The sequence below is a fragment of the Natator depressus genome, chromosome 2 (assembly GCF_965152275.1).
Source record: "Natator depressus isolate rNatDep1 chromosome 2, rNatDep2.hap1, whole genome shotgun sequence".
NCBI lineage: Eukaryota > Metazoa > Chordata > Testudines > Cheloniidae > Natator > Natator depressus.
In genome coordinates, this window is record NC_134235.1 from 3279942 (window position 1) to 3292304 (window position 12363).

The 12363-nt window shown below is 50.1% G+C and overlaps 1 protein-coding gene across 3 annotated transcripts in view; it reads left to right on the forward strand.

Moving 5' to 3' along the window:
- The window catches only part of PPP1R16A (protein phosphatase 1 regulatory subunit 16A), a 76401-nt gene that overhangs the window by 15113 nt on the left and 48925 nt on the right, over positions 1-12363 (forward strand). The window contains exon 2 of one of the 3 annotated variants that reach the window (XM_074943685.1): positions 5146-7163. In XM_074943685.1, the coding sequence (XP_074799786.1) occupies positions 6914-7163 (250 nt within the window). In that variant the 5' untranslated portion in view covers positions 5146-6913. Of the gene's footprint in view, positions 1-5145; positions 7164-12363 lie in introns of those variants that run through there. The other 2 variants (XM_074943687.1, XM_074943686.1) reach the window with 2 other exon arrangements.

Below are 12363 nucleotides of genomic sequence, written 5' to 3' on the forward strand. Positions count from 1 at the left end.
ATCATTCGGCTGCTGTTAAACAGCTGCTGCATTTAATCTCAGAGGTGGCTGTATTTCAGTGTTGGACAAAATAACTTCTGTATATATGGTAAAAATCTTTGAGATGCTTCTGAAGGAAAGGTTTCAGAGTAGCAGCCATGTTAGTCTGTATTCGCAAAAAGAAAAGGAGGACTTGTGGCACCTTAGAGACTAACAAATTTATTAGAGCATAAGCTTTCGTGAGCTACAGCTCACTTCATCAGATGCATTCAGTGGAAAATACAGTGGGGTGATTTATATACACAGAGAACATGAAACAATGGGTGTTACCATACCCACTGTAACCAGAGTGATCACTTAAGGTGAGCTATTACCAGCAGGAGAGCGGGGGGAGGGGAACCTTTTGTAGTGATAATCAAGGTGGACCATTTCCAGCAGTTGACAAGAACGTCTGAGGAACAGTGCGGGGTGGGGTGGGGGATAAACATGGGGAAATAGTTTTATTTTGTGTAATGACCCATCCACTCCCAGTCTTTATTCAAGCCTAAGTTAATTGTATCCAGTTTGCAAATTAATTCCAATTCAGCAGTCTCTCGTTGGAGTCTGTTTTTGAAGTTTTTTTGTTGAAGAATTGCCACTTTTAGGTCTGTAATCGCGTGACCAGAGAGATTGAAGTGTTCTCGAATTGGTTTTTGAATGTTATAATTCTTGACGTCTGATCTGTGTCCATTTATTCTTTTACGTAGAGACTGTCCAGTTTGACCAATGTACGTGGCAGAGGGGCATTGCTGGCACATGATGGCATATATCACATTGGTAGATGTGCAGGTGAACGAGCCTCTGATAGTGTGGCTGATGTGATTAGGCCCTAGGATGGTGTCCCCTGAATAGATATGTGGACAGAGTTGGCAACAGGCTTTGTTGCAAGGATAGGTGCCTGGGTTAGTGGTTCTGTTGTGTGGTGTGTGGTTGCTGGTGAGTATTTGCTTCAGGTTGGGGGGCTGTCTGTAAGCAAGGACTGGCCTGTCTCCCAAGATCTGTGAGAGTGATGGGTCGTCCTTCAGGATAGGTTGTAGATCCTTGATGATGCGTTGGAGAGGTTTTAGTTGGGGGCTGAAGGTGACAGCTAGTGGCGTTCTGTTATTTTCTTTGTTGGGCCTGTCCTGTAGTAGGTGACTCTGGGTACTCTTCTGGCTCTGTCAATCTGTTTCTTCACTTCAGCAGGTGGGTATTGTAGTTGTAAGAATGCTTGATAGAGATCTTGTAGGTGTTTGTCTCTGTCTAAGGGGTTGGAGCAAATGGGGTTGTATCGTAGAGCTTGGCTGTAGACAATGGATTGTGTGGTGTGGTCTGGATGAAAGCTGGAGGCATGTAGTAGGAATAGCGGTCAGTAGGTTTCCGGTATAGCGTGGTGTTTATGCGACCATCGCTTATTAGCACCGTAGTGTCCAGGAAGTGGATCTCCTGTGTGGACTGGTCCAGGCTGAAGTTGATGGTGGGATGGAAATTGTTGAAATCATGGTGGAATTCTTCAAGGGCTTCTTTTCCATGGGTCCAGATGATGAAGATGTCATCAATGTAGCGCAAGTAGAGTAGGGGCATTAGGGGACAAGAGCTAAGGAAGCGTTGTTCTAAGTCAGCCATAAAAATGTTGGCATACTGTAGGGCCACGCGGGTACCCATAGCAGTGCCGCTGATTTGAAGGTATATATTGTCCCCAAATGTGAAATAGTTATGGGTGAGGACAAAGTCACAAAGTTCAGCCACCAGGTTAGCCGTGACATTATTGGGGATACTGTTCCTGACGGCTTGTAGTCCATCTTTGTGTGGAATGTTGGTGTAGAGGGCTTCTACATCCATAGTGGCCAGGATGATTTTTTCAGGAAGATCACCGATGGATTGTAGTTTCCTCAGGAAGTCAGTGGTGTCTCGAAGGTAGCTGGGAGTGCTGGAAGCGTAGGGCCTGAGGAGGGAGTCTACATATCCAGACAATCCTGCTGTCAGGGTGCCAACGCCTGAGATGATGGGGCATCCAGGATTTCCAGGTTTATGGATCTTTGGTAGCAGATAGAATACCGCAGGTTGGGGCTCCAGGGGTGTGTCTGTGCGGATTTGTTCTTGTGCTTTTTCAGGGAGTTTCTTGAGCAAATGCTGTAGTTTCTTTTGGTAACCCTCAGTGGGATCAGAGGGTAATGGCTTGTATAAAGTGGTGTTGGAGAGCTGCCTAGCAGCCTCTTGTTCATATTCCGACCTATTCATGATGACGACAGCACCTCCTTTGTCAGCCTTTTTGATTATGAAGGAAAGGTGCTATATGAAATGTGAGATCCCTCTATCTGATTCTGATTTAAGGAGTTCCACCAGAGTAAATGTAGAGTAACTCTACTGATGTCTGTGAAATTATTTTGGATTTACATCAGTGGAATTGAGATTAGATTCTGGCACATTCTGTCACTACACAGTGCTACACGTAGAGCAACCATTCTAGCCACAACAGTCATAGTCTAGAAAGGTCTTTCGAAAAAAGTAGCATTTTATCTTCTGTTAGGACCATACATGCTGTATCACTGCCTCTCCTGCTTCCTGGCCGCCCGGATCAGTGTTTTAGGTGCCACAGGAAATAGGGCAGAGAGCCCTGGTTTTGTTCTCTTGGTGGTAAGATATAATGTGCCTTAATGCAAAATTAAGGTTTTGTCTCTTTAATTTGCATCTGCCTAGTGCATTTTCCTTGTCAACATATGTCTGCTCTCGGTGCCAAAGGTTTAAGCTAAACCTAAAAATGTTTAATGAGGTTCAGAATTGTGGTGAAATTCTTCAGCCTTCTCCCCCACTTCCCGGTGAATGTGAGCCTTAAGGACGAACTAAGCACATTCCTGTTTGTTTTTCCGTAGTGATTTTGGCTTTCAGAGGGAGATTATGGGTGTCACAGGAATTCTTGTTTGTCGTGCTATATATGGCATTTCTCCTGAGCTGTTCTGATTTAGTTCCTCCTGTTTGTGATGGGAGCCCCTTTTTTCCACTTGTCATACTGTGCAGACACACATTTCCACCAGGCACATGGATCAGGCTGATCACTTCAAGAAGCAAGCTGAAACTGCTCTGAAACAAATCCCAGTGGCTACAGTATTCTGGCTGTCTGCTGCTGTGAAGTTCTTGTGAGTTAGTGTTGTAACAAAGGCGAAGAGTCCTGTGGCACCTTATATGCTAACAGATGTATTGGAGCATAAGCTTTTGTGGGTGAATACCCACTTCGTCAGATGCATGTACGTCTGTTGTAACAGAGGTGCTGTTTTATGCAGCTACCGGCATACGCTTTTGGGTCTCTTGCCCAATGGTGTAAAACAGTGGTGTGGCCTCATCTGGAATACTGTCTGCACTGCTAGCAGTGATGGTTTGGCCAATGGGGCCCCGGCCAATTGGGGGCCCCCCGGAAAAACGGGCAAGCCCCAACACGCTCAGCCTCCTGCTTCTGGGCTTAAACCAATGTTTAACTAAGAGAGACGAGGGTGAGACTTAATAGCGGGTAGATTATCCCACGTCTGCTACTGTGGGGTTCTTACACATTCCTCTGAAGCATCTGGTGCTGACCACTGTCCGAGATGGGTTATTGGGCTAGATGGACCATGGGTCTGTCCAGTTTGGCAGTTTCTATGTTTCTGTGACTCCTGTTGACTGGCTGAGTGTGTGGTGTTTAGCTCAGGTTCTGCTCTCACTGTTGATCTGTCCTGAATGGCTGGTACCAAGAATACACTAGAAAAACGCCGGCGAATATTAGGGCCCGCCCCACTGTGTGATTTCGGTTGTGCACAGTGCTCTTCCATGGGAAGTGGTGTGTGGGAGAAAAGGTGGTCTTGTGGTTGTAGTAGAAGACTAGAAGTTGGGACACCTGGGTTCCATTCCCAGGTCTGTTACAGACTGGCTGGGACACCGCTCTGTGCCTCGGTTTACTCATTGGTAAAATGGGGATAATAATTCCGACCCACCTTACATTATTATGTGTGTTACTGTGGAGCCCGATCAAGGAGCCTCAGTCGTGGATCAGGCCCTCATTGTGCTAGGGGCTGTACAAATAGAGAACAAAGAGGCAGTCCCTCCCCCAAGGGACTAGGAGTGTTTTGTGCTCTCTGAAGGGCAAAGTGTGTGGTGCTGGTCACAGCTAGACTGGGAGTGCTAAGAGAGCCGGGGAGCAGTCCTGCACTGGCCCCAGAGATACGCTTAAGACCTAGTAAGTTTCCCTTCCCTTCTCTGATTCAATAATAAGATGAGGAGTACTTGTGGCACCTTAGAGACTAACCAATTTATTTGAGCATGAGCTTTCGTGAGCTACAGCTCACTTCATCGGATTCATCCGATGAAGTGAGCTGTAGCTCACGAAAGCTCATGCTCAAATAAATTGGTTAGTTTCTAAGGTGCCACAAGTACTCCTTTTCTTTTTGCGAATACAGACTAACACGGCTGTTACTCTGAAACCAATAATAAGATGCTTTGGCCAATTCTGGAAACTTCATGTCCTCAGGTAAGTAAATAATCTGTCCCTCGTTGGCAGGGACTAGTGACCCTTCAAGGTGAAGGAAAGGGTTTGTTTCCATGCTAGGCTGTTACACAGGAGCTTTCCTAGTGGGGTGGCTATGGTTACTGCTTTGAACTGCAGAATGTTCTTCAAATAAAGTCTGAGACAATGAAATAAGGTGCTTGGGAGATGGAGCGGCCTTGTCTCTGGCTCACCCTTTGGGGGTCAGATGCCTCTGTAATCCGCTAACTCAGTGCAACTGTGTTCCTAGAGGAAGCTTTTATTTTCTTCCTCTTGGTGCTCTGAATGCCAGTTTACCCAAGCAACACCCTGGATTGCAGGGGAGGCTGCGAGTTTCCAAGCCTTGGCAGGTCTGTCGGAATGCTGCTGGCACAAAGGTGTGCTCTGGAGGGTTGGCCTGTGCGGGCAGCTTCAGTGAGGGAGAAAGAAGCTTTCAATTGCTACTGGCAAAGCTCTGGGTAATTTGCTTAAACTTTGATTGTAGGTTAATCCTGGATTAACAGAGGGCAAAAACAGCATCGGGTGGGGTGCAGAGGGGGGTCAGGGTCTTGTAGGGAGGGGCAGGCTCTCTCCCCTCAGCAGTGCCCTAACACTCCTCCCCCCCCGTTTTTTTCCCCTTGTTCTTTTCTTTGCAGGACTCCTGAAGCTCCATGCTCCAGGCGTGCTTGACGGAGGATAGCAGGAAGCTCAGCCCAGCTTTCAAGTGTCACTGTGACTGACTGCAGGGAGGGAGGAGTTGCCAGCTAGTCCAGGGAGGCCGCCTGAGCACTTGCACTGACTGCCAGGATGCAAGCCGAGGTTTAGAGATCCAGCTCCTGTGCAGCTCTCCTTTGTGTCCACCCCGGGGAGGGGAAGTGCAAACACACCGCTTCCTCTTGGAGGGCTTTCAAGCAGCTCCAAGGGAAGCAGTTAACTTGCAGAGCACCGGGGGATGTGGAGTGAGGGACTCTCCCTCTGACAATGAGCATCCATGTTCTCAAAGCTCACCGAGCACCTGGAAGAATGTAAGTGGCAAAGACTGGAGACCACATGGAAGAAAGGAATGCAGAAGGGATTTCTCCCTGCAACCGCTGTGACAGGATTGTACAGTGCTGTGGATATGGTGACACAGATGGCGTGTGGATCTGCCTTTTCCTCCCATTTCTTCCGCTTGATATTTGATCTCGGTCCTTTGGGGCTGCTGGTTTCTGGTGGTAATGGGCACTAAATATTCACTGGTGTTTATCTCTTCCATTGGGCAGCTTTGAACGATCTCTGTGGGGAGGACACAACAGTCATAGACAGCTTTCTGGAACAACCTGTTGGTTCCCGGTACTGGGAGGAGCCCAGTTTAGAGATTGCTGCTTGGAATGAGGACAGCTGAAACTAAGTCATCAGTAAATTATCCCCTTACTTGCCCCCCCACGGCCCTGGCTTCATGAACACAGGAGGCAAAAGGGAGGACGTTATCCAGTAATTAGCTTCCGAGCATGGACTTGGTGACAGACAAAATAACTTCGTAATAATTCCCACTGTGAGTGTGCCTGAGAAGCCGTCCAGCCTTCCTCTGTACTATGAATTGCTGGGGTGTAAAGGCTCAGGTGGGGTCGCCTCCCACTGACTTAATACAGGACTGAACAGTAGTGCTGCTCTGGGGGACAGACAGATTTCCCGACTTAACTTCCCAAGGCTTCTGTCTGCTCCCAAAGAGTAGTGTGGACACAGAGCTGATTGGCTAACTCAGACCTTTAAGGTGGCTATCTGGATGGCTATACCTCCGGGGCTCTTAATTTAATTGTCTGCCTTTACCTTTGAAACCACGCAGGCAGAGCCGAGAGAGCATTGTACGGGTATCTTTGGGCCTCCTATGAAACCGTGTGTGGGTGGAAAGAGGCTGCAAAGCCCAATGAACGACGATTCTGTTGCTGCTGCTCTTCGTCCCTGCGTGGCCGTTTGCTGGGCTGAGGGCGTAGGAGTGGGAGCCTCTCTCACCCACGGTACAATGCACTTTACTTATTAGCTGGTTTGCATGGTGGGAGTTTTTCTGGAAAAATTGCTGACTCCCAATTCATGGGAAAGACCCCCAGTGTTTGAGGCCTGGGAAGACCATCAAACCACTCAGAGAGAAACCCAGAGAAGAGGGGTGGTTATGGAGCAGAACCCTCTATCTCCAGAAGGGGTGGCAGAACCCCAGAAAGCAGCCAGGATCCAGGTATAAGACAAGTTTGCACCATTCATGTTCTCTGAGGCTGTGGCCTGGTGACAGACCATTTGAGGTGGTGCAGGTGATGCCCTCTGGAGGCAGGGATCCTCACGCCTCTCTTCTATACACGCCTGGGCTTTCTTCCCAGCGCCTTGGGGCTCCTGTGTCTGGAACCGAGACGTTGAAGAAGAGCAGTCTGTATTCCCTTCCCTGCAGCAGCCATGGCGGAGCACCTGGAGCTGCTGGCGGAGATGCCAGCCGTGGCCAGGATGAGCACCCAGGAGCGGCTGAAGCATGCACAGAAGCACCGGACGCAGCAGCTGAAGAAATGGGCACAGTCTGAAAAGGAGGCCCAGAGCAAGAAGACGAGAGCAGAAAAGAGGAGGAAGAACAGCAGCAAGGGGAAGCGAGTGCTGTTTCCGGAGAGCATCAAGCTGCTGGAGGCAGCATCTCGCAATGATGTGGAGGAAGGTAGGAAGGGCCAGGTACCCCCAGACTGAGTGTAAGAGATGGGGGTGCGGGCTGTGGCATAGGCACTATGCGTTAGGGGTGCTGGATGGTGGCGGGGGATTGCAGGTGCCCCCATAAGACTTGGGAGGCTTAATTTTTAAAAATATCTTCAAGCAGAAATTGTTGTTCAGAAATGACGGGACCAGCCGCAATGGAATCTGAAGGCCTCTTGGGTTGAACTCTGTAGGTCGTGTGTGGTAAGCAGCTGCATCACTGCCTCTGCTCAGACTGAGGGGCTGTAAATATCAACTCACTCCTAAGCAAGAAAGGCCCCATTGTGGGGTGATCTTTTGATGTGGGCTTCTTTCCACTGGAGGAAGAGCTGAGTCATTTTATTGAAGGGTGAAGACTATTTACATAGCGTAGGGCCCTGACGAGTTCGAGTTCGGGCACGGGTAGCAGGTCACCTTCTCTTGTTGCAGGGGAATCCCATTTCCTCCTTCCATAGAGGATGTAGATAACGCTGCCCATCCCTGTATGCTTATTGTCTTTGATAACACGACTGGTTCTGGGCACCCGCGATCTGCTGTGGGGCCACATTCACCCTTCCCCACTTTGTGGGATAGGGTAATTCTTCTTGGGGGGGAAGGGAGGCAAACAACCCAGGATGTGCAAACCTCTTGCCCCTCTGGAAAGGTGGCATTTGGACACCATCAGACTTTATTTATATAACACAATCGATAAAGAAATGACGGTGAGTGTGCTGAAAGGTGCTGGTTCTCTGACAGCAGGCTGCTTTCAGTGTACCTACAGAACACGTAGTTCTGTTTACACTAATCCCTCGTGTGAAATCACTGCTGTCCTATGACTCACTGCGTGCCCTCGACTGCCATCGAGCTCCGTGAGAGCAGAGGGGCCTGTGAGGAATGGGCCTGGGTGCCTTTGGCCCGTCTGAATGGCGTCGGGGGAAAAGTGGCTACACCAGAAAGCACACGATGTCACCGGTCCCTCTCACCCCCTCCAGCATTTCTAGCTCTTCTGGGTTTACCTCAGGCTCCCTTACCATTTTGTTTTAAAATGGTGGCAAATCCAGAACAACGAAACACCTGCACAGCTACTGCAGTGCCAGTTCTGGCTAGCAGGAGGCACTAGAAAGGAATGGCAGAGGAGCATGGTCTCCATTCTCAACAGGAGTCACTGTACAAATGCGTAGCTGCCCGACATCACTTCTGAGGAGGCTGAACACTGTTGCCGCGAATCCTTGCCCCAAGTTGTTGGTCCCCTGAGGCTCCCTTTTCTCGTACGGTGTCCTGCAGTCTGCAAAACAGAGCTAAAATCCGTCGTGGGTGTCAGTCGGCGGTGCACAGCCTCCAAGGGATAAGTCAGGTCCAGAGGGGAGCTGGGGAGACCCCGGCTTTGTTTCCTGATACTGTGAAGAACCTGTGTCACAGGCCACAAGCTGAAATTTGCCTGTGATTTTTTCGACATTCAATTTATAGCCTTGATGCACCAAAGGAGAGACATGACTGGGAGAAGTTGCAGAGAAGGGGGCAAAGGGCGGGGGGGTGGGGAAGAGGTCATAGGTCTCTTCAGTCTCTAACTTCTCTGATTTATTAAGTCAAATCGGCTCCACCCCCTTCTGCAGGATTTTCCCTCTAGTGTCTCTTCCATATACGGAATTGTGCAAAGGGCACAAGTAGCTACAGAATTTGACCTACCAAGGAGGTTTGGTGCCAGGAAGCAGCTGGATTTAATGAGGCAAAGCTCATCTCTGTCTCTTGCAGTTGGGTGATCATAGTTAAAAGGCAGGTAGTGTTGCAAGTCTTAACAATATTTAACACGGGCCTGGTGAGAGAGAAGCCCAGCGGTTGAGGGTTTAGAACAGGGGTCGGCAACCTATGGCACGCGTGCCAAAGATGGCATGTGAGCCGATTTTTAATGGCACCCTGCTGCCTGCCTGGTCCGAGCCGCCGGCCCCGCTCAGCCCACTGCCGAACCCAGGTCGGGACCCTGGCAAGCAGCAGTGTGTCATTAAAAATCCTGCCCGCCCCGGCCCGCTCTTCTCCGTCCCCCCGGCGCCACAGGGGCAGGGTGAAGAAGCTTGGTCCTGCTGGCTGCTGCTGCAGGGCAGGCAAGCTCCCCCTTCCCCCGCCTCTTCCCCCAGCGTGCTGGGCTCCTCCCCCTCCTCCTCTCCCTCCCTGCTGCCGATCAGCTGATGGCCCTTGAGAAGAGTGGGAGAAGCGTGCTCTGCTCCCTGCTCCGGGGAGGAGGCGGAGTCAGAGAAGAGATGGGGATGGGGCCCTGGGGAAGGGAGGTGGAATCAGGGCATATCCCCTCCAGCCCTCTGCCATGAGCCGCTCTGGGCAGGGGGCTGGGAGCACCCCCACGACCCTAGTCCACATACCCCAGCCCTCTGCCCTGACCCCTGCACCCCCCCACGACCCTAGCCCTGACTCCAGCACCCCCACACATGCCCCCAGCCCTCTGCCCTGACTCCTGCACCCTCCTCACACACCTCCAGCCCTCCCACACCCCATGCCCTGACTCTTGCATCCCCCACATTCAGCACCAAACGGGAGCTCCTGCGCGCGCACACACCCACATTCCCACCTGCACACCTCGCACCAAATGGGAGCTTCCCAGGTAAGCACTCCACACCCAAACCTCCTGCCCGAACCCTGAGTCCCCTCCCTCATTCTAGCTCCTGGCCAGACCCTACACCCCAACCTCCAGCCTGCTCCTTCACCCCCAGCCCTGTGCTCGGTGCACTCCCACCCTCAGCTCAGTGCAGAAAGAGAGGAAGAGAATGGGCTAGAACCAGGGAGAAGGTAGGTACCTACTCTGTGTGGGCAGGGCCAGGATCCCAGACCAGCAGCGGGCTGAGCGGGGCCAGCGGCCGGGACCTGCCTGGCAGGAGCTGGTGGACGGAGTCTGGGGTTCTGGCTGCCGGCCCGTTGCCAGCCAGGGCACCGGCTGCCGGCCCCGCTCAGCCCGCTGCCGGCCTAGGTGAACGGAACCCCAGGCCGGCAGTGGGCTGAGCGGGCTGGCCGTGTAAGACCAGCATTTTAATTTAATTTTAAATGAAGCTTCTTAAACATTTTGAAAACCTTGTTTACTTTACATACGACAATAGTTTAGTTATATAGTATATAGACTTACATTTTAATGTTTTTAGAAGGTCTCTCTCTGTATCACTGTCACATGAAACCTTAAATGAAAGGGAATAAATGAAGACTCAGCTCACTGCTTCTGAAAGGTTGCCGACCCCCGGTTTAGAAAGAGAAAATGGGTCAAGGAGCTGTTTTCAGCTGCTGCCACAGACACACCGGAATTACATTCTGTAAATCACATACTTTGATTTGCCTTTTTTAAAACTAATTTCTGTAGAATCCCACAGTTCGGGTTAATTTTAGTTTCCTGAGAACTTTTTGACTAGAGTTCTAACAAAATCTTGATGGCTCTTGTGGGTAATGGAGCCATTAGATAATGGGCAGCTGCTTGAGCTCTATACAGTATTGAGAGTCTATTCAGCATTAGTGAAATGACATGAGAAAATGAATAGCAAACTACAATGATTACATTGCTTTTTTATTCTCTGCTGGACATTAAGTTGTCAGCTGAAGATGAGCTAATGGTGTTAAAAGGAGTATTGACTTAACAGTGACCTATAATTAACTATGTATCTTTATCATCAGTGAATACAAAAATGTACAAACTGCTTGCCTAATGGAGGGTTTATTAGACACCTGTAGCCTGAGGATTAATCCAGGGTGCAATTTGCACTAGTCACAGGTGACGGGTCCTTTCCCTTAGTGGCTATGTAAATTATTCAGCTGTACAGATGAGATTGGTGAATCACATGACTAGAAACATTCAGCCTTCATTTAGCAACAGCTGTGAAAGGAGTGTCCCAACCCATCAAATCCTGAGGCAATGCCCTGCTAAGAAGCCTGTCACCCCAGCTGCTGAGAATGATGAAGGGAGCAGCTCCTGGGACCCTCCTCTGTCTCTTGTATCAGCCTCTGGCTAGCAGGCTTCTGTTCATTAGAAGCATTCCCCTTGCCCGTTTCTGGCTTTTGAAAGGGTGAAGGAGCTTACCCTTTCCCTCTTCCCCTCGTGGCTGGAGGTGGTTTGCTGGGAGTTGCCTCTTTGCTACCTACCATATTCCTCTCCCAGCCTCCTTTATTTCTGGGGTTGACAGAGGGGTCCTCCCAGTGGTGAGCTGGCAAAAGCTGAAGAACCAGTTCCTTCAGTTGCTCCGGGTCTTCGGCGGCACTTCGGCCGCAGGTCCTTCACTCGCTCCGGGTCTTCGGCAGCACTGACGGACCCGCTGCCGAAGTGCTGCCGAAGACCTGGGCCGCTGAGTGAGTAAAAATTAAAAAGGGATTCTCAGGGGAGCCTCCACAGCTGAGAGCTCAGGTGAGCCGGACAGGCTGGAGTTTGCCCACCCCTTTAACAACCGGTTCTAAACCAGCTTCAAAATTTAACAACCGGTTCACGAGAACCGTTGTGAACCGGCTCCAGCTCACCACTGGGTCCTCCTCAGTTCCTGCTTTTACTGCTGTTCATTGGTTATTCAAGCAACAGCAGAGTGAATGTGCTGTGAGTATTTGTCACTTTCACTGCTGCCCACAGGATTCTGCCTCATGTTAATTTCTTAATTCTCTCTGTGCTTGGGAAAGATCTGAGCAGCATCGAAGGCCCTGGAGCTGTTTGCAGACTCAGAAAGACAACACTGCATCAGGTCAGATTTGGGAGGTTCCCTTCACAACTACGAGGGCTAGAAACAGGAAATGGATGGCGTAGCCATCTCACCGTGCTTGTCAGGAACTCTCTTCTACTTGCTATTGACAAATGGACAAATGAATTCCCTCTTAATACTCTTACTCTCCATTTGGATTAAGCAATTTACAATGGCCTTTTTTTCCCCCTCCTCTCCCAGCACAGATTCCAAGTGAAAGAGGGGATGCCCTCTCTGCCCCTCCCCCTCCCTCTGGCCTGACTAGATAATGACACAGTATGGTCCTCAAATGAAAAGGCAGACTGGCTAAAAATAGAAATGTTAACCAGCTGAATCTCTTCAGGACTCGGTTACGGGCTCTAGTGAAGGAACAGAAAAGGGGCTTTGTGGCTTTTTGCATTAAACTTCACATGGAGGAAAACTGCTGGCTCAGTCAACCTGGAGGCTGATGCTCTCTGTCCATATAATAGGTGTAGCTTC